Here is a 20928-nt window from a genome sequence, read left to right on the forward strand (position 1 = left end):
AGCGGGCTCCGGTGTTTCCCCAGTTGGATTTGATGCTGCTGGGCAGGGTTGGTTGTACTCAGGGAAAGCTTTGGATGTAAATACTGCCAAACCTTCCATTCACGTCTCACTGAAGCACTCCCTTTCCATCCCGGGCTCAATGAACCCTTCCAGCACCTCGTTTTGCTGCCCTTTTTCAGAGGCTTGCTGAGGCTGGGGGAAATACGCATCCCCTTCCAAAGGTACTGACTAACACCATGTTTTACACAGCCTTGCCCTCCGAGATGCCTGCTTAAAAACATAAGCTGATCTTAATTAATTTGCCCTTATAATTAACCGCAAATACTAGTGTCTAATCATAACCCTTCTTGCTCTCTTTAAGGGCAAAACCATGTCTGCCATAATGTTAGTTAGCACCTTAGCTAGCCTAAATGATATTTTGTCCAGTATAAAAAAAGGCCTTTGGGATCTACCACGCATTACAAACTTCCTTTGGGAATAACTTACATGGTAAAGAGTTCATGAGTCTTTGAATGCTAAAAGACTGCATACCTCCCGGGTAAAGTTTGAACTCTATCATCTCTCTGTGTTGCGTACCATTAAAGTGGTGACTATGAGGGGTTCATCTGATTTGCTGCGGTCACCCTGGGAATCAGCTGGTGACACGAGAGAGCTAGGATCCACTGAGGCTTTTCCCAGCTTTTCCATCAGCAGAGACCTATCTCCAACAGACTCCTATCTTCTGCAGTCACACAACATGGGCAGTTTTTGATTTTTGTCACTTGTGGACATAGAAAGACTTTCTGGTAGATATGCAGATGCCATTAGGATGTTTGCATGACTGGATGGCAGTGTGGCATACCTGAGCTTGCTTTGCTCAGTGAACTTTTATGGGTCCATTAAAAGTAGTCCATGATCTGACTGGGAATTGCAGAGCAGAGCTTGAAACAAGTTATAAGCAATGGAAAACTGCCCTCTTTTTTTGCATGAGGACCACTTTGCTTTCACTAAGCAGGGCAGTGTTGGCTTTCTGCCATAACCCATGTTTGGGCCCAAAAGTCACAGAGGTGAACCTACTGCAGACAAAAAGGCACCCTGCAGCACTTGGCACCGATGGTGCATGTCACAGCCTGGGGTGACAAAGCCCAACGGCAAGAAAGTTTCTTTATAGCAGCAGCACGGCTGTCAAAGAGAGACGTGAGAAAGCAAGTACAGGAAGCACCTCCGTATGCACCTGCTGAATATGATAGAGCGCAGATTCAGGCTTCAGTTCAGTGAAGAAGAGGAGGACTGGAGATGTCTTTCCTGCTGTACTGGGTTTAAAACATTATGTACAGCATGGACAGAAGCAGCCACAGCAGAGAACTCCGGGATGATGTTCATGGCAGCCAGTGATGCTGCAGTCACGTCCACGTTGGTCTGGCCAGTGGGAGGAGATGAGCCGTGCGGAGGCTTTTACCCTGCGTCTGGCTGTGAATGGCCAAGACAGATGGCAGGACAAGTAGCAATAACAGGACATTTTCCCTGTCTGTGAGGTCTGTGATACAGCTGCTTGCACCAGTGAAGAGGCTTTTATTCTCTGTTGGGCCCGGGAGGCCTGGTGCGAATGGGAAGGAGGAGGTAACACTATGTGTGCACACTGCATACAGGAGTGCTGGGAGCCATGAACATGGGTGGTGAAAGGACCAAGAAAGACCAGTAGGGCCTTCACATCCTTGTGATGTTGAGAATGGCTGACTTGTATGGACAGATAGGAGTGAAACTGAAGAGACTTTTGCTTTGCAATGACAACACCAGAGAAAGCCACATCATGGACATATTCTCTTACATGGTTCTGCTAAGGCTCGGTGTCTCCGAAGCACCCTCTGCCTTCCCAGGGCTGGCCCCCATACTGCTCTGTCAGCAAACCTCAGACTTAGCCTGAGTCATCTCCAGCTATTCACTCGCTAGGATCTCCTCCTCCCTCCTGCGTCAGCCTTACCAGCTGCCCATCCCTAACCAACTGCACTTCCCGTTACTCGTGCTGCTACAGTCCCACACCATGGCATTCTCCATGTGCATTTGAAATACAACCTACCGCTCTTCTGGAAGCGACAGCCCCTGCCAACTGTGTGACATGCATCCGCTAGGTGACAGACAGGCAGAGGCTGTCGAACTTGCAGCAGCTGTGATATCTGTCAGGAGGGGCTGAGTCCCTCCTCCCTTCTGTGCAGTCAGCTATGATGCCTTCTTCCTGGCTCAGCTACGTAGAGGAAAGAGCTGACAGTGCTCTTTCACCAGAGATCAAATGTGAAGATGCCTCTGGATTAAGATGCCTCAGATGAAGAAAACTAAAGCTATTCTCAGTAACAGCACTGACTTGTGACTTGGCCTCTGTGTGAAGAAGGAAGTCAGCTCCTTGAAAACAGATGTGAGGACATATCCCTGCTGATGGGCAAGGAGGGCTGATACAGCAGCCACTGCAGCTCTCTGCCCCAGCAGCATCACAAGCACATGTGGCGGCAGGCAGGGGCAAGGCTGCAGCTGAGCCCCAGGGAGGACGGGGAGCCCCAGCACACAGGAATCTTGGGCAAAAGGGGGAAAGTGCATTTCTACATAACTGAATTCGGTGATGTCTCTCCCTCCTTGTGGTACATAGTTTTCACCCCACAGCACCCTGACACAGTGGAGCCCTTGCTGTCTGCCTGAGAGGGCACGTGCTGCCACCTTCCTTGTGCCCAGCTGGAGGCTGAATACTCAGGCCTGCTCCACACTGGCCAGAGGGATCGGGGAACAGAGTAGGCCAGGTGTGTTTGTCTTTCCTAAAAGCAATGTATTTTACAATGTGAAAATGAATTCCAACCCTGACGTGGGGACACTGGCTAAACAGGACAATAAAGCCTTCAGTAAAGCTGCTGTTCCACAGTCTGCTTCTGGGTCCCAGTCCCATACAAGGGAAGGTAAAACAGCAGCTTCTGAACATGGCACAACAAAAGCATGTACATAAGGAGCATGTGTGAGAGCTGGTGAAGAGATGGGGAGGGAGAAGGAAGAAAGAACTTGGAGAAGAGGAACACTAAAACACTTGGAGAAAATGAAGGAGAGACAGGGTAGAGAACAGAGAAAGAGAGGGAAAGAAATGGAATAAGGAAGAGATAGAGGGGTAAAAGGGAATGAGGAGAAAAATAAAAGAGAGGAGGACTTAGAAGCTGGGAGCGCAATAGGAGGGGCAGAGGGGCAGCACAGACTAAGACTGCTGGAGTAGCAAATAGACGTTTTAGTGAAGAGAAGGTTTTTCTTGTGTTCTTGCCACCAGTGGAGACCAAGGGAGACACCCTGGTCCAGTGTGTCACCCTCAGCAACTCTCTTAGCCCAAGGCCGTGTGCTGAGCAGAGCTGTCCCCAAGGAGTCCCCAGCCAGCCCCGCATGATACAGTGTTCCCTGCACCCCTCAGCAGTGGGACCGTGCTGCAGAAGAAAGGTATGGCCAGGACCAGCTTGGCGCTGGTGGAGAGAGGCTGAAGAGACTGCTGCAGCTGGGCATGAGGTAGGGTAGCCTCAGGACAGCTCGGTCGGAGCTGGAGGCTACACAGGATCAAAAGCCTGTGACCTTCAAGGATGGCTTTTGATCTTAGCACAAGGCAGGGAAAATGCATCCTCTGCTGCAGAAACACATTCTGTTCCTCTTGGTTTTGCTTTTTTTGGAAAATATGGCTATTTCCCTCAATACTTTGATGCTTCTCAAATAGATGGTAAGGCCCAAGAACTAGTGTGTCTCCTCCCATCAGTCATGGCCTGGACCTCAAAACATGTCAGTATGTCACTTCCCGCATCTATCCACTTCCACATTTCTATTTCCCCTTGGGAAGCCACAGCAAGAAATGGGGAAAAAATACTGCCCTCCCCCATACTCCTCAGAGCAACCACTGCCTTTTCACCCACCAAGGACCCAGCAGAAAGCTCTGCTGCCATCACTGGAAGACACTGCATGCACTGACTCCACCATCTCTCCTGGGAGTCTCTCCTTGCTGCGTCTCCAAGGGATAAACACAGGACTACAGCCTACTCCATATGCCATACCTCCCACCTCCAGAGCCCTCCTGCTCCCAGAAATCAACCCCCCAGCCCTATTTCCTCTAAGCAAGACACACATCTGAGCCACAGAACATGAGAAAAAGGAAGATGACAGTCTGTGTAAAAACAAAACAAGAATGAGGACATACTGGGAAGGACAAAGGAGATGCTTTGGTCCAACCCTGGCACACAGGTATACATACACACACGCATGCACACATCCTCTCGCACACGCAGAGGATGCGCCACGTTTCCAAGACAGGCCCATGGTAGAGTCAAGGGTAGCACGGATGGATTGTCATATCCAGAGACAACGGGTGACAGCAGGGAGGGGTCATTCACAGGTTACTTTCATGGTTTTCCTCTGTCTCGACGGTCATGGGGGGCAGCCCTCCGTTGTCATTCAGTCGCTTGGCCCTGTAGGTCTCGTAGTGGATGTTGTGGGTCACTTCTTTTAGATCTTGAAGGTGGGTCCTGCAGAAGACAAAGTGGAGATGGGGTTGCAAAGAGGATACAATAACCAGCATCAGCGCTGTTAGTGTTAGTCTTCTGAGGATCATTTTATTCCCCAAGATAAATGGAAGATTCCTTCAGTCAGTCTGGCTAACGAACATACTGCTCTTATTGTACAAATGCCATAACACAACTGATAGCTGGAGCATCATCATTCAAGAGAATGCATACACAGCATGTAGGATATTGGCTGAAATCCCTGGTTCTGCTTGATAGTGCCATGCCCCTCTCAAACCAGTGCCAGTGGAGACAGCTACTGGCCATTGTGGTGTGTGAGAGCAGGCAGTGACTCATATCTTCTCACATCCTGCTTCCAGCAGTGTTGAGATGATAATGTGTATTAGGTGCACTGGGGACCATAACCTGCAGAACTCTGCCATGAACAGTAGTATCTAACCTCCTTAAAAAGCCTGTGGGCTTGGGTTGTTTTTTGTTTTGTGACTATCACTTGGCTAGGATGTTTTTACTAGAAGACTTGGGGAAAGCACAACTGCTCTGGTAAGTACCACTGTTACGAACTTGTCCTGAGCACAAAAAGAGGGTAGTAGGGTGATGTCAGAGCTCTGTACCTTGCCACGTGTCTTATTACCACCATATCTACAGCTGTTATGAGTCACAGAGCTCTGGCTTTGTAGTGTATTTCCCCTATATTTTAGTTTTGGTCCTATTTAAAAACCTTATTGTGTTTACAGGGAACAGATGTCACCCTGGCTCTTTGCAGGTCTTCTGCAGAATTCAGGGCAGATATCATTTGTGCTGAGATAGCTTCATAGAATAGAATATGAATAAGACAGGACAATGAAAGCTGAATGAAATATGAAGCCTTTCACTTCCAGATCTTATGTTCCAGGGCATCCCTCAAGCTGGGTAGGAGGCATGGTCTAGGACTGGGTAGGGGCCTCTTTCTCACTGATTCTAGCCTAGTCATATGTTGGCAACAACGAGAAGTTGTTGCCACCTAATATGCTAAATGGGATGGCACGGGGTGCTAGCATCCTGCTCTTCCTCAAAGCATCCATATCATACATGAAAACTAACGCTATATCTTGGTGAGGTAGGCCACATCACTAAGAGAGCCACTAGCGCATCCTACCCCTTAGTTCAGTCCAAACTATCCTTCGGAGTGTCCACACAAGCTTTCACTGCCTGGAACATGCTTTTTCTTCCCTCCCATGGGGGCTATTTCACTCTAAGGGGTGCAGTCTCAGGAAGACTTCTCATCAAGAACAAACTGGTGCACGACCATAGCCTCACCTGATGACAAAGTCTCGAAGTAGGGCAAATTCGCAGTGAGTGAGGTTTTCCACTGAAAAGAAAGAAAGTAGTTGTTATATTTTCTTAATAACCCCTTCATGGTTACAGAGCATGGGCAGGTCATTGCTGTGAGGCATGTTCCAGGTGGGCAGAGACTGCATACTTAAAAAAGGACAGACAGTTGTTGTGTGGACACCAGACACTGTCAAGCATTGAGTGGACACACTGTCAGGCATTGAGCAGCCATATGTGAATTTTCATTTGAAAATCAAGAAAACCTCAGGAGATCAGCTTCCCTCCTGGTGGTATTCAGCATGGTTCCAGCTTCTGCCAGTTAGTGGTACTGCAGTGAACATGGCAGTTCCTTACAAACAGAACTATCTGAAATTTCTTCTTTTGCTCGGTTTTAAAAAGTTTACAAAAGGCACAGGAAGGTAGCCACAGGAAATGTGTTTGGACCCTGGTCTATTACTGGGGCCTGCAGAGATACTTTAGTTTCCCAGAAGCAAGGGTTTCTTTACCTTCAATGATTCCCCAAGGTGTTTTTCTGCCCAGGACTCTTTTGCCGTTCACTTGGTACTCCTTGTCGCTGCCCACTACTGCGAACGGCATGCTTTCCTGCTAGGGAGAGACAGGTGGAGAGACCTATCGAACCCATTCCAGTGAGCAGCAGTATCACTGTTCCCCATCCACCTTTCCTTCTGCAAAGTAACAAGTTTTCCAGAGCAACACTTCAACTCGCTGTCCTCTTCACCCATCAGCGCTATCCCTGGCATTTTGAGCCCTTACTTTACAGGTGTCCTTGCACCTCCAGAGCTCAGCGTGCAGTTTGCAGCAGTGCCAAGGGTTCTGGAGGATGGGGCAGAGCTTTTCTGCACACATCCTCAGCATTTCTAAAGGGGAGATGCGACCAGAAGGAGGTTGCTTGGTGTAACGAGAAGAAGATCTACTGGCTGAAGGCTGCTCACAGGGATAGTTTGCAGTGAGTATTTCTCACCAAGGAGTTTGCAGTCCCTAACCAGAAGGATAGGACTCAAAATAATCCCCTCCAACAGGACACATGAATGTTCAAAATCTAATATCTGAAATGGTTGCACTCAGAAAGGCCAGGGATGGGATGGGGTGCTCCCCCCCGACCATAGGTGAGGCTATCAGAGAACTTAAAATCTCTGAACGGGGGAGAAAGCACCTGTTCCCAGGCTGCAGGGTGCAGGAGACCCTAGTATCTCCATAACGTTTTGCAGATATTCATAGATGTACTGTGTTTCATAGATGCCCTAGGACCTGGGAAGGAACTTCAATTATCCCAGGAATGGCAATTAAAAAAAAAAAAGTGATTCTTACATGTGAAACTACCAAACCCTAAGGCCATGGGGCTGAAGTGCAGAACAAAATGTGTAAAACAGTAATGGTTTTGGAGAAGTCGTCAAACCTATCTGGTCTTCACAAGAATATGTGTTGTGTTGCCATATGGGAAATGATTAATTAAGCTGGGGAACATGGGAATTTCTGCTAGGGGTGTGACAAGAAAAGAGAGTTGAAAAGACTAGTGTCAGGTTGCGAGGCAGATACCATTGGAGTTTCTTGAGGACTGTCATGGAAGCCAATATATTTTCACTAATGGCCTTGCCACAATAATGATGAGTGGGATAATTAAATGCACTAACGTCACGAAGCCAGGAGGCATTGTCAGTATAGAGGCAGGCTGGGTTGTTATCCAGGAAGGTGTGCAGAAGTTTGAGGCATGAAAGGCAGCATTCAGGAAATAACAGCAAGAATTTCTGCTACAGCTTGGGAGCTCATGAGCAAGTAACCACTGAAGGAGGGGAAGGACTGCATGTGCTAGTCAGTCACAAGATGACCACGAGGCTCCAATGTGATGTGTTTGTTTAAAAAGCACATGTGGTCCAAGGGCTTACAGTTCAGATCTCTCCAGGAGAGGCAGGGAGCATCGGGTACCGGTATCACAATACTCTGCTGGGGAATCAAGTCAAACTGGAGAAAGTGCAGAAAAAAGTGAGTAGGAGGATGGGGTACCAAGAAATGGGAAGCCCATTCTAGGAAGCTTGTCTCATTTAGCTGACCAGAAAGCCAACAGAGGATAATGTGGTTCTCTACAAATGCCTGAGCAGTGGAAGCAATCACTAGGCAGGAGAACTGCTCAAGTCAGTGTTGGCACAAGAACACAGACATAATCCTGGGTACAAGCTGGTCATGAACAAACACAGTCTGCAAATTACAAGGTGGTTTCTAACTCTGATGAGGGAAGGATGGGACAAGCCTTTTCACAGGAACTAGGGGAGCAACAAACTGAACTGCTTTTCAGATAGAGTTTGATCAGTGGATGAAAGTGCTCATGGGGCAGTTGTCTGGGACAGTGAGAGGCTGGGCATCAGCCACATACCAGGCCTGTTTTATCCTTAACACAGGCCAAACAGAGCATTCAGCAAGAGAAGGTGAAACATGGTCCTTCCTCACTCAGCCCTCATAGCACTCTGTGATAATGACAGGGACAAATTAAACTAGAAAGGACGAATGACCATCCCTTACATTTATTGCATCTTTCACCCAGGGACCATAAAGCACTTAAAACCTTCTAGCGACTCTGTGTCTGGTTCACACTCATTAAATTTGACTAGTCCTCATCCCCCCTTCCATTCCCATGATGAAGTGTTTCCTACCCTGATTTTGTCGTTCTCTGTTTTATCTTCCAGGTCCTCATCAAATTCTTTCTGGGGGTAAAACTCAATCCCATTTACTTCTAGCTCTTTGCGCACCTGAGCAGAGAGAACATTTTGAAGCAAAAAGCCACACAAGCCTGAAGGGAAGGCAGGCAGGACAGCCGGGCAAACATGCCTGGCATATCCTCCCAGAGAGGAAAGGCTGGAGGGACCGTTCCCAGGGAAGTGTGCAGCAAAGTGAGGACTTACGGCAGCAATGACAAGCCTTTCTTCCTCAACCCCAGTTACTCATCTAGCTGTGGGTTATCATGGGTTAACACAGGTCACATGGCAGACCACCTCATGGCATGTCACAGGGATACACATCTTTATTCTCCCTCTAACAGGTGCCCTCAGAGCCTGCAAACAGCTACATCTTCAGGACAGTCTCAAGACTCAAGCACTTTTTGGTTTTCACTGTGCTGTCTTTACCAGATCCTTATTGGGTTTTTTTTTGACTATGAATGTCCCTTTGGGTCAAGAGACAACATTTTCCCAGAAACCCAGAAATGGGATTCATGAGCACAGACGTGTCAATAACAGGTACCTCTGTCTGGAGATACCTGTTGCCCACACGTTCATTCAAAGCCCGCTCTTGGATACAACCAAGGAAAGGAACTGGGGCACAATTCTGTGGGCATGGAGTAGTGCCAGCAGCCACAAGGTGTGAAAGGCAAAGCAGTCCAGGCTGCACTTAGCCACTGCTACCCCACACCTGGGCTCTTGGTCAGAGAGGCAGGACCTGGTGTAGGACTCTGTGCAGGCACTGTGGACTGTGCTGCAGCCCCAGGAGGAAAGAGACAGCCCATCTCTCCCATCTTTGAGCTGGGGTGGAGAAGGGTTCCATGCAAGGGAGGAGATACTCACTCTTTGTTTGAATTCAGTCTTCTCCTCCAAGGTCATGGTGTCAGCCTTGGCAATAACAGGGATGATGTTCACTACCTTGCTGAGATGTTTCATGAACTCCAGGTCCAAAGGCCGCAGGCTGCAGCCCGGGAGGGAGCAACGTGAAAGGGATCATTTTACCCTCCCCATCCATCATCCTAGTGACCCTCCCAAGCATCAATGCATCAATGAAACCTCCCTTGTTCATTCCCTGCTTGTTGCCACCATGATCTTTTCTACTCCCTTGTTATCCTAGACCCTTTCAAGTCCCACAGTGCCCAAAGTGTGGCCAGCCCCACAGGCAGGATCCCTGGGTCCATGGCTGACACAGAGCAGTGCAAAGTATGTATCTGCCACAGAGGCACTGTGGGGTTGAGAAAGGAAGGGGGATTGTATACGTACGAGTGGCCTGTGGGGGAGATGAAGTAGAGGCAGCAGTGCACTCGCGTGTCTGGAATTCGTTTCTTCCTTGCAATATTCACCTCCTCTTTCAAAAATTTTTCATATTGCTCATTGATGTATTTCTCAATAGGTTCCCAGCTGTTAGGGTAGGAGAGAGAGATGAATAGACAGGTACAATCTCCTCATGTTCCTGCCTACAGTGTTCCCAGCTTTGACAGCAGTAAAGCAGGCTCTGGGGTATAAAAAATCCTCCACTACCATCTCACCATCAGTAGAGATATTTAAGAGTTTCTGTAGCTGAGATCAGGGGCTTTTGCAAAACCACTGTTGAAATTGGGGGGGGGGGGGAAGGGGAAATTAGAAGGGGAAAAAGAAAGACCCACTGTTAGCATGGCAAGGGGCTGCTGAAGGCTGCTCTTTGTGAGAAATATAGGAAAAATTTGGAGTTGGCTCAGTATGGGCAAAAGAACTTGAATCTGCTAACTTTCAGGTAAAGGAATGTATGTAGAATTTGGGGGAACTGTCAATCTGGGAAGGGGATTATAGTTTTTTGCCTGACTTCGTGGCAGTGAGTTTTCTGACAGCATCACTGCATTTTACATGCATTAGGGGAGGGCTGAAGGGTTGAGAGTGAAGAGGCGGGAGGAGGTGAGTGTTTGAGTGGGACCAAAGGTTTTAAGGCACAGAAATAGGCACTTGCTGTGTAATGTGTGCATACCTCCAAGCAAACACATGAAATCAGAGCACTCACAATTTCATATCCCCATTACCTCCCCCAGCCCCTGAGTGCCATACAGTCCCAGACCTTTTCCAGGCCGCGTAGGTCGGAGTTACTCTATTTGCTGGATTAAATGCAGCCCTTTCTGGGGCACAAGGCCCTGGCTGTGTAAAACTCACCAGTTCTCATTGTTGATCTGGTCCCCAAATCCTGGGGTGTCAATCACTGTCAGCTTCATCTTGACACCACCTTCTTCAATGACTGGGGAAGAAATTACAAACGATCATACACCTCCCTGGGGACTTGCTCCATCATGAAACACATCTCTGTGCCCTGCAAGGGAACAAGAGTGCTCTACACTCACCCCTGCCCAGAAAGCATGAACAGGCCAGGCTGGCTCACTGCAAGCCTGGACAGCTGTGATCCCACTTCGGTTTCTTACTCCAAATTTTGATAACCTCTGCATTAAACCACTCTGTCACAGGAAAATGGCTTTGTGCTCAATCTGTGGCCTAAAGAGCTCTTGAGGAGAATGGGAATTGCCCACACTGCAGCAGCCCAGCTCTTACCATGCCCAATAGCTTTGATCTCCACTGTCTTGGGGATCTTCTCCTCACGGTTCCAGCCTGAAGATTTGCGGCTCACCTGGGATTTGAAGAGGGTGTTCACCAGTGTCGACTTCCCCAGCCCACTCTGACCTGAGGATTACAAAGAGGAAGCTCGTGACATCTGCCACAGCTTGATGATGTGCAGGGCCAGAGGACAGAACAAGACTAGCGAGGGAAAGGTCTGTAGGTATCTTCTTGCCTTGCGCAAGCTGCCCTTTGCCCCCACTGCAAGCACTGCCTGTTCCCTCATACTTCCCAATGCGGCCTGCGCTCCCACCTGGCCTCATGGGACAGTGTCCTACCATGGTTCCCAGGACTTCAGCTGATTCCTGCCTACCTACAACCATGATGTTGAAGTCGAAACCTGTCTTCATGGTCTTCTTGCGCATCTGCTCAATGATGGTGTCAATCCCGATGTAGCCCAGCAAGTTGGCATTAATGCCCATTGGTTTCATTGGCACAGCTGGTTTTTGCCGCGGCTCTGGGACCAGTTCAGACATGGCTGCCTCGTTTTTGCCCTCCACTGGCCCTGCACAGGGAGAAAGATTGAAAATCATCATTCAGGTATAATGAGGGCCTCCCTGCTATCCTATCAGGGGCCAAGGGCAATTCATTTCAAGGGCTGGTGGTTGAGCATGACTGAACAAAATGATTTTAGCAGTAAGACCCTTCATGGGGGAGCATCTAAAGTTTCTAGCATACTTTTCTATATATCGCTCTAGTTTTGGAAGTTGAAAAGTGGGGCTCTTCAAACACTCAGCATACTAATGGCTACCTCCAAACAGCAACAGATCTAGCGAAGCTGACCATGCTGCTAATCAGATACCAGAAGATCTGTGCAGCTCCATTTTTTTCCCCCCATTCACACCAAGATCACTGGTGTTTTATCCCCTCCAAGTTTAGCATGTGCCCTGAAATTTGGAATGGAACAGACTTCCCTTTCAAAAATGTTCATGTGTCAAACCTTGGCATCAAAACAGAGCTTGGGATTTAACGTGAGGCCTTGCAAGCTTGGCCACAAGCGGAGAGAAGAGCCCTTCTCTTCCAGGGGAGGCTGCGTTACTCACTGTGCCACACGCTCTGAGCTCTTTAGAGGAAGGTAGTGGTGGAAGTGCAAAGTATGGCCACAACCTCTGTTTTTGCCTCCAGCCTGTAGATTGGAGTTTTTTGTCATGTCTACCAAGAAACTTATCAACTGCACCTTTTTTTCCTCACTGTCCCCTCCTTGGTTCTTCCATGTAAAACAGACCAGCAAAAGGGAAGGCCCTGTGGGCTTTCCAGCCTCCCTGACTCTCTTTATCAGGTAATGGCACACTCTGCTTGGGGCAGGCCTCATCTGCTTATCTCCGTCTCTTGTTTCTCTCATTAGTGAGCAGCTCCCACCCGCCATGGGAAGAAGCTGGATGTTGGGAGAGGACAGGACACAGAAGGAAAGCTGTAGTTTGTGGGGAAAGGAAGCTTGAGGGATGAATCCAGAAAAGAAGAAAAGAAGTTGAAGAGGATGGGAACCGAATACCTTCAATACACAAAACAGCTGCAAACTAGAGCCTCTCCCACTCTAATCACTTGGCTCCCCCATGCTTTGTCTCATTAGATGGTTATTTTTTCAGGACAAGGACAGCTTGCCTCTTTGCTTGGTAAGCACTTTGCTTATTTTGGTTACCACTTCAGTTCAAATAATCCACACTAAATTATCCCTTTAAATCCTTTTGGTGGGTTTTTTGCTCCTCTCAGCAGAACCCACTGGCTGCAGAGAAGCAGGCGAGCGGTCAGGCAGACAACTGCCATTTGGTGGATGACACACCACTTGGAGAGGAAGACAATTCAGAGGTGGCTGAGATGGGGACACTGTCAGCACTAGTCTGGGACCCTGGTGGCAGTTCAGCCAGGTCAGTCAGAGACAGGGGTGGAGAGGAGGTCAGAGGGGTTTTGTTCAAGGACAGGGTTAGGCTGTAACAGCCTGCATGGGCATCTGTCTACCTACCCTGCTCATCATTGCCATATCAAAGCTTCAATGCAGACACAAAGGACTGCTCTACATAGGGAAAAATTTTTGTTTTATGTAAGCTTTAATATCCCAAGATCATATGCCTGGAGTAGAACTTGCAGAAGGGCCACCCTTAGCAAGGAGAAAGGTGCCTGTACACAGCTCGTTTTACACCACTTGGAAAGTGTTTTACGTTAAACTGGGAAGAGAAGTTTTCCCTCCAGAAGGGCTGCATTACACCTGTGAGAGCACAGCAGCACAGCAACCCAAGCATAGCGCAGCTGGTAATTTCCTAAGGGTCTCTGCTTCATACCACCTCTGTTTCACCTTGCCCGCAGAGGACAGACCTGCCCAGAGGATGTCCCTTGCCTGCTCTTTCCCACTGAGCGGGTGCACTCTGAGCTATCATCACCTTATTCTGGAGCAGTGAGCGTTAGCCTGGAGGGGCCACAGCACAAGATGGACCGCTGGCCTGAGCCAAGCTGGCAAATCTGAGCTCCTTATGCTAACGGGGAGCTCTAGGTTGAGGCAGCCTGCCGAGCTGAGTGTTTCTCAGCTGCAATCCGCTCGTACACGCGTCACAACTAGTCTGTGCCTTTCCTGCTGACAAAGCATCCCCTGAGGCTCCTGTTGTCTTTTTCCAGCTTTCTCAAAGCTGTTGCCAGCCAGGAAAGCCCATCTATCTGGCAGAGCACAGAGGGCCAATCCAGACAGCTCTCCTGCATCCTTCCCTTTGCTCATCCTCTCTCAGTCTGCCCCACACAACACACGTTGTGGGTGTGTGGCTGTGCCAAGGCCCCTATTCCTGATGCGGCATCCTCCAGTGCTGACCCCACACAACCCTGCTCAGGAGAGCATCTCATCAGTGTCTGGGCCCGAGCATGTGAGGATGAGTAAGGAGGAGACCAAAGGCTGAAGGCAAGCACAGCTATTGCTTGCTGTTCCTGGCCACAAGGTGCCAACCCTCCACTGCAGGGGTAAGAGGAGGGATGGTTTCCCAGAGCAGCCTGCACTGAGGCCCCCATACTCCAGACTGAGTTGTGGAGCAGGGGAATGATGGTGGGATGTGGGGCAGGGGGCTGCAGCCCAGCAGCAGTACTGGGGAGACTGTCTTGCTGTATGACCAGAGCGGAAAGGCAGCCCAGTCCCGCGGGAGCAAGCCAGACAGGAGGAGCTCAGGTCCCATTCCTGCCCTGCTGAGCCGTCTTTGCCACCTCCCATGGCATCTCCTTCCTGTCTCCCAATGGCCAAAGAGTCCTTCTGACAGTCACAAGGATCAGTATATTAAAGGAAGTGAAGCACTTGGCTATTACAGTAATAGGGGATGAATAAAGCCCTGGAGGCAAATGCGGAACAGGTTGAGGTGAGAAGAAAGCCTAGACAACAAAGACATCTCCGGAGAAGGGAACACAGGCGTTCCCTAAGCAGCCTCCCTGTGGGGCTGATGGCATGGGCTGAGCAGGACAGGCCCAGGACCCTTTGCTGCATGGGCAGTAGCTTCTCCTTTGGGAGTCTGTTACCCTCTCCTTTATTCCTTTAACTCCTTTTTCTTATATGGGGAGAAGGAAGGAGGGACGGAGCTGCCAGCCAACCTCAAGGTTCACAGGAACATTCATGAGTTGTCCCCGAGTCTCGCTGCACTGAGGGATGCTTTGCCCAGAGTTGCCAGATGTTGCCAACTCTGCTGTGCACTGCAATACTTGGACATTTCTTTGCAGGCTTTGCTGCTGGGGCTGGGAGCTTGCAGTGGCTAGAGCGAGCTTTTCAGTGTCATGTCTTAAGTGCCTGAAGTAAGCACCTACAAAAAGCCCTCAAATCAGGAAAAAAGAACTCCTAAAGTCTCCTTAAATATTTCCTGGATTTTCTATCAGTGATGTGGCTCTGGGGGAAGGAGTTTTGATTTTGGATATTCAAGGTCTCAGGGTAGACAATATCCTCTTTCACTTGCCTTCCTCTCTCCCCATGCCACATCTGAAAGGGAAGCCCCCGTTTTACAAAGAGGTATCCAGGGGCTCAGCTTTGTGCACATGATTTTCCACCTCTCGGCTTCCACAGAGGAATCCAAAGAGACAACTGAGGAAACGGCATGCCGGCAAGGTCAGGGTGTGCAGAACCAGAGGCGTGAGAAACACCTTGAGGGAGGAAATGTATCTGCCTGGTCTGCTGGGAATATCTCTGTTTTATATGAAGTAATGCTAACACTGCTATGAAACCTCATTAAAGCTCTTAGTGCATGGTCAAGGGGTAGCATTATGCATCCCAGGCACATCCTGCAGCCCCTTCAGCTGCTGCCTGTCCCTGTAATGAATATATGACAGGTCACTATTGTCAATGTAGCTTCTAATGAGTAGGGGGTTAGCCAAGGTTGACAATATGCATCCGCTGTTTGCATCACCACCCTTTTCTCTGCTGCTTTGTTCTGTCTGCTAAGCAAAGGCTGATTTAAGAGGGTGGTTGTTGGTGATACCTCTGCTCCCCAGTTCCCAGCAGGAGGCCTGGGCTCGGCTGCTAGCTGATAACCTCTGGCTCAGAGAAGACGTTACGCTCAGATCCTAGCCCACAGCAGGGAGAGCTGCAGTGTCTGGGCCAGGGCAGGCAGGGTCAGAGGGGGCAATGGGTGCCCAGAGAGGTACCCGCGGGACCAGCTAGCCCCTGCCTAACCACTCACCAGTCCACCCCAAAACCTCTCACTGGAAGGCCGGCGTACATAGCCAGCAGCAAACACCACTGCTGCACCACACCGTTAACATCTACTTGCCTCTGACATTCACAACAGCTATCTGGAGACGGAGGTAGCCTTGTAAGATGCATTACAGGGCTCAGATGGTGGGGACGTCCGTTTACTCCTATCCTGGAGGCAGACTAGACCCGATAACCTAGATACAGTCTTATCCCCTCCCCCTGTCTTCCCGTTCTTTGTCTGAGAGGCAACACGGAGGGAGGGGTAGAAACCATCCGTTCACAACGAATCCAGCTTCCAGTAAGGAAAGGCTATTTAACCCTCACGTAACACATCAACAGACTCCCTGTAGGTCTCCTCCCATTCAGCAAAAGGCCATCCTGCTCCAGCTGGAGGCAGTGATCCAAAAGCACGTTTTGCTCCGTCCCCCTTCACCCATGTGGCCCCAGACTCGCATTCCCACTCCCTGCTGATGCCACACGTGGAGGAGGGAAGGCTTTGGTGCGTGAACGCGGCTGCAGGAGCAGGCCCTACGCAGGTTACATCAGGTCCCTAGGAAAGCAAGCAGCTGCTGCTGTAGTGTGGCTCTCCCTGTGGCTTGCAGGCAGTAATATCTGTTCCTTGCTTCACATCTACGGAGGTACTGGATTAAGCATTTGTCCATTGGAAAACTCCTTTTCCCTCCATTCCCATGATGATCCCGACGGCATTTCTCCCAGCGTATAGTGCAAAGGCCAAACCGTGCTGGACACACCACCTCACCTCAGGTTGCAGAACACAGGCATTTTCTTTACCAGGTCTTTTTGCCTGGCCTAGGGACCACTGGGTGTTTTGAGTGGGGCCGTGAAACTTATCCCAGCCCTTCGGGCTGCTGCAGCCTTCCTGGGGGCCACCTTCCTCTGGGAGCCCTCACCACTCTGCAGAGGGCTGGGGCAGGAGCCCGGCTCTGCCAGGGCCACAGTGAAATCTGGGGCAGAGTGTGCTGAAGCCTCACTAGAAATGCAGACGGTGGAGGTGAAGGTGCCCGAGTGGGGCTCCCCGCACCTCCCTAGTGGCCGCCCCAGCACGTCCCCCCATCCCGCCTCCCCAAATGCCTCTCCCCGCACCCATGCCTCGGCACCTCTCGGGAGGAAGCCGTCCCCCTCGGTGCCTGCACTGGGCTGCACCGTTGCAGTCCTTGCCCGTGTGCCCCGTAGCCCGAGGTCGCAGCCTGGGTGGCAGGACTGTCCCATGAGGTGAGAGGATGCCGGCACATGGGTGCCCCATCTCCCTGCAGCTGCCTGTCCCCCTGCCCTCCTGCCTGCTGGTGTCAGAGGGTCCCAGCCTGCCGCTGGCTCCGGCGCCGATGCCTAGGGAGTCACACAAGACGTTCCCACTGCCCTGGCAGAGACCACTTGTCAGTGGAAGGGACAAGCCAGCTGCAAAGCAGCTTGGGGGTTTTCCCCAGCTCCGGGCCGGCTGGGATTATAGCTTTCTTTCAGAGCAGCCCCTGGCGACAGCTACCCAGCATCAGCACCACAACCGCCCCTGCTCTTTCTCCTTGATGCCAGACTGCTACCACAGAAAGAAAAAAAAATACACACCAGGACCAATTTCTTCCACTGCCCTTTGGAGGATATATTCATCCCCAATGGCCAGAGCTTGGCAGCATGGGGGTACCGCGGAGAGTGCATGCACAAAAAGCCCAAGTGCCCCTCCAGCATCGCCCAGCCCTGCCAAGCCCGGAGCATCCTACCTTTGAACATGAAGCTTCCTTTGTCTCTGATTACTCTCCCAAGAGGGTGGGTTTCCCCCCAGTTTTCTAGCCTGATGCTGGCGCAGCGCGGTGAGCTACGAAGCTCTGCTTTTACCTCTCTCTTTCTTTCCTGTCCTCTTCTCCCCCCTCTCCTTCCCCTCCTTCTCCAGTGGCTATTTCAGCTGAGCGGGGATGCTGGTGCTGCTCCTGCTGCCATTGTCATGTGACCTGAATATTAAACATCGCTGCAAAATCTCCCCCCGCGCGCCCTCCCCCCGGCTCCATCCTGGAGCCTGCGAGAGCCTCCCCGCCTGGGTGGGCAGGGGAGCAGGGCTGCAGGGGCCGCGAGGGACGGGCTCCATGTGTCCGGGGGGCCCCCCAAGCACACGCCTGCCCCCCCCCTCCTTGCACCACACACATGTTTTCTTGCTCTTTCCCTCCCTATTCCCCAGCAGTTTGGCATGCTGCTGTCTGCAGAGCATCTCTGGATGTAGCCACTTGTTTATGGAGGGAGATATTTAACCCCTTGCGGTTTTGCTCTGGCAGGGCTGAGCGATGCCAAGAGTCTTGCTCCCTCTCTCTGTAGATGTCTACTGGGTTTAGGGGATTGCAAGGCCTCATCCTGCTTTCCTGAAGAAAGGGAATTGGGGATAGCTCATCAAAAGCAATTTGCCCTTCAGCTCAGCTTTGGAGGCATGAGAAACCCTTTCTCCTTTGGCACCATGATTCCTGGCTGTCAGCCCCTGGTGCAGAGGCAGAGTGCGAGCCGTCCCCTCTGCATGCGTGTGTGTGTATGTGTGTGTGCGTGCATGTGTGTGCATAGCAAGCAAGGAGAGGTGCCGTTTGCAGGCCACGCCAGCAGCGTTGGCATGAGCAAGGCGACGTGTGCCTTTGTGTCAGGGTGCAGAGATCACATCTCTACGTGCCCCCGGAGGCATCTGTGCCTGGCTGTGCCCGTGTGCATGTGTCAGGGTGGATGTGCCTGCTTCTGGAGAGCCGTGCAGATGCGCCCGGCTGCATTTCTGCCAGGGGCTGGAGGCGTCTGGAGGGGGACACCCCTTCCTCCCTCCGCGCTTCCTTCTCCTACTATTTGCTGGCTCGATTCCTTCTTTCACGGAGGGCTCTGCTCCGCTCTGGTGATGGGGACGGGCCCAAAGCAGGTCTCATGGGGAACAACACTGGCTGTCCTGGTCACAGGTACGTAGGGGGGGCGCAAGGCAGGCTCTGAGCTCACCCCTCCGCTGCCCTCCCTCTGCACCACTTTCTCTCAGGGGATTATCTGCAGGTCCCAGGATTATCCCATGCGTGGCTTGGCTCGCCTGGGAGCAGCAGCCCCACAGCCTTCTGCGAGCCCCTTTGGGGAGCGGTACCCCAGGCCCCTCCCATGCCGTGCCCTTGCTGAGCGCGGCAGCCCTGCGGCGCCGTGCCAAGATGCCTCCGCCTGGGACAACTCCCACCTCCGGCTCGGTGGGGCGAAGGCAGTGTCCGGCACGTCGCCACCTCAGTGGGTCAACGGCGTTTTCTTTTTAGGGCCAGGCTGCTCTGCCCAGGCCTTTCCGGGAGGTCTCCGCATGTCCCTCTGCTGCGTGGCAGTCCCACTGGCAGCTGTGGGTGCCCCGCTGGCTTATTTCTTGTGGAGGGTTTTGAGCACCTCCTTTTCCAACGGCAAAAAAAGAAAGCCGTATCCACTGTGAGTTATGGGAGCATTTAGAAATCACCCTCTGCACTGAAAAGCTGCTCAGGTGAGCCTGGATAGTCTGAAGAGGTGACTGCCTTTGGCAAATGCATGGGTAGAGACACCCCGGCCCTCACACCAGCTTCCGACCACCAGATTTTTCTCCTTAAAATGTTGGTATTGGAGTAATTTGCTCACCTTTCACCTGCTGCTTATAAACACACTCCTGTGGTTGTCATGCGTGACCCAGAGCCCAAGGGGAGACATTCCCCGGGGAGAGGAACTGCCTTCACCCCTGTCCCCTCGCCTGCTCCCACAGTCTCCTGGTGGGAATGGGTCCCGCGCGGCGCAGCGATGCCCTCCTGCCCGTGCCCCCGCGCCCTCCGCGTCGGACTCACGTGCCGGCCAGGCTGGGCCGGGCCGAGGAGACCCACCGGTGCTGCCCGTGCTCCCTCCGCCGGCGCTCGCTTGCAGCCCGGGGCCCAGCATCTTCGCCGCCATCTCTGTGCTGCCAGGGCCGTCGTGCCGCGGCCGAGGGAGGATGGGGGTGACGGGGGCCGAGCCCCTCTGGGTGTCAGGGTGCGGGCGAAGCACTGCCACCGGCATCTCCCCCCGGGCTGGCGGGGGGCTGCTCAGCCCCTCGGCCCCGGCCGGCCTCTCCCTGCCGCCCAGGGGCGGCCGGCGGGGCGAGGGGGCCGAGGCGGGGAAGGGCTGGGGCCATGGCGCAGCCACCTCGCACAGGGCCAGCGGCTCCCGGGGGGCTGGGAGGCGCTGCCGGTCCCGGGGGGCCGCCCAGCCGCTGTGGCGGAGGGTCACTGAGAGGGAGCTGCGCTTTGTCAGCGCCGCGCCGTCAGCCCGCGGCAGGGGCCCAGCCGTGGTGGAGATGGGGCCTGGCTCCATGGGGCCAGGCCGGGCGCCCCCGCGGCCCCCGGCGAGGGCATGGCCCCGGGGCAGAGATGTGGGGGCGATTTCCCTTGGCGGGGGCAGTGGGCCGAGGAGCGGCAGCCCGCCAGGCACCGCGGGGCGGGTGGCCAGCCCCGGGATGCGGCTGGGGCCGGAGGAGGAGCCCGGGGTGGGGAGACGCCTGCGGTGAGGGGCCGGGGTGAAGTCCTCGTCCATCCCCGGCGCTGGCAGCCACAGCCCGGCCTGGAAAAACAAGCAGGAAGGGTGCGCTTAGCCCCCGGCCCCAGCCCCGCTGCCGGCCGCCAGCTACCCCCGGTGCCCTACGCAGGGGCACCGCAGGCCCCAGCAGGTCCTGCCCGGCAGCTGTTCGGAGGATGCTCGCGCCGTGAAAGGGGGCCGAGCCCTTACCTGGTCCCGAAATGGGGGCGCGGGGGGGCACCCCGCAAGGGGACACACAGAGCGCGAGCGCCCAGGGTGCTGCGTCCGCCCGCAGCCTGCACCCGGCGGGCTGCCAGCCTGTCCTGCCCTCCATCCCGCCTTCCCTCCCTCTGGCCGCTTCTGCCCGGCCCTTAGTCGTCTCGTAGGAGGTTTTCCCAGCTTTGTTCAGAGGCAGTGGGAGAGGGCGACGCTCTGGTGGGGGGGACCCTGGCGGGCCGGGAGGAGTGGGCAGGGTGTGAAAGGCAGCTCTCAGGCAGCGCCAGGGAAAAACAAGGCCGAGGGGCACGTGAATGACCAGCGTTTCCACAGAGTGGCCTTCAGCTGCGAGACGGCCAGCCCTTTCACGGGGTCTTTCCTGGCGAGCCCCGGCCAGCTGGGG

The 20928-nt window shown here is 52.7% G+C and overlaps 1 protein-coding gene across 7 annotated transcripts; it reads right to left on the reverse strand.

Annotated features, from left to right (window-relative positions):
* Positions 1–61: 61 nt before the first annotated feature.
* Positions 62–20123, reverse strand: SEPTIN3 (septin 3). Of its 7 annotated transcripts, none has more exons than XM_026101239.2 (10): positions 19643–20123; positions 11469–11660; positions 11093–11221; positions 10703–10784; positions 9806–9943; positions 9386–9503; positions 8480–8575; positions 6320–6419; positions 5799–5850; positions 62–4505 (listed from the first exon to the last, which is right to left on the reverse strand). In XM_026101239.2, exons 1-10 carry the CDS (start codon positions 20106–20108, stop codon positions 4370–4372), a joined length of 1509 nt encoding a protein of 502 aa, XP_025957024.2. In that variant the 5' UTR covers positions 20109–20123; the 3' UTR covers positions 62–4369. The 7 variants fall into 7 exon arrangements, with proteins under 7 accessions (XP_025957024.2, XP_064367828.1, XP_064367826.1 ...); XM_064511758.1 differs by having other exon boundaries at positions 6320–6416; positions 19607–20123; XM_064511756.1 differs by having other exon boundaries at positions 19607–20123.
* Positions 20124–20928: the final 805 nt, after the last annotated feature.

The sequence above is a fragment of the Dromaius novaehollandiae genome, chromosome 1 (assembly GCF_036370855.1).
Source record: "Dromaius novaehollandiae isolate bDroNov1 chromosome 1, bDroNov1.hap1, whole genome shotgun sequence".
In the NCBI taxonomy this organism is placed as follows: Eukaryota; Metazoa; Chordata; class Aves; order Casuariiformes; family Dromaiidae; genus Dromaius; species Dromaius novaehollandiae.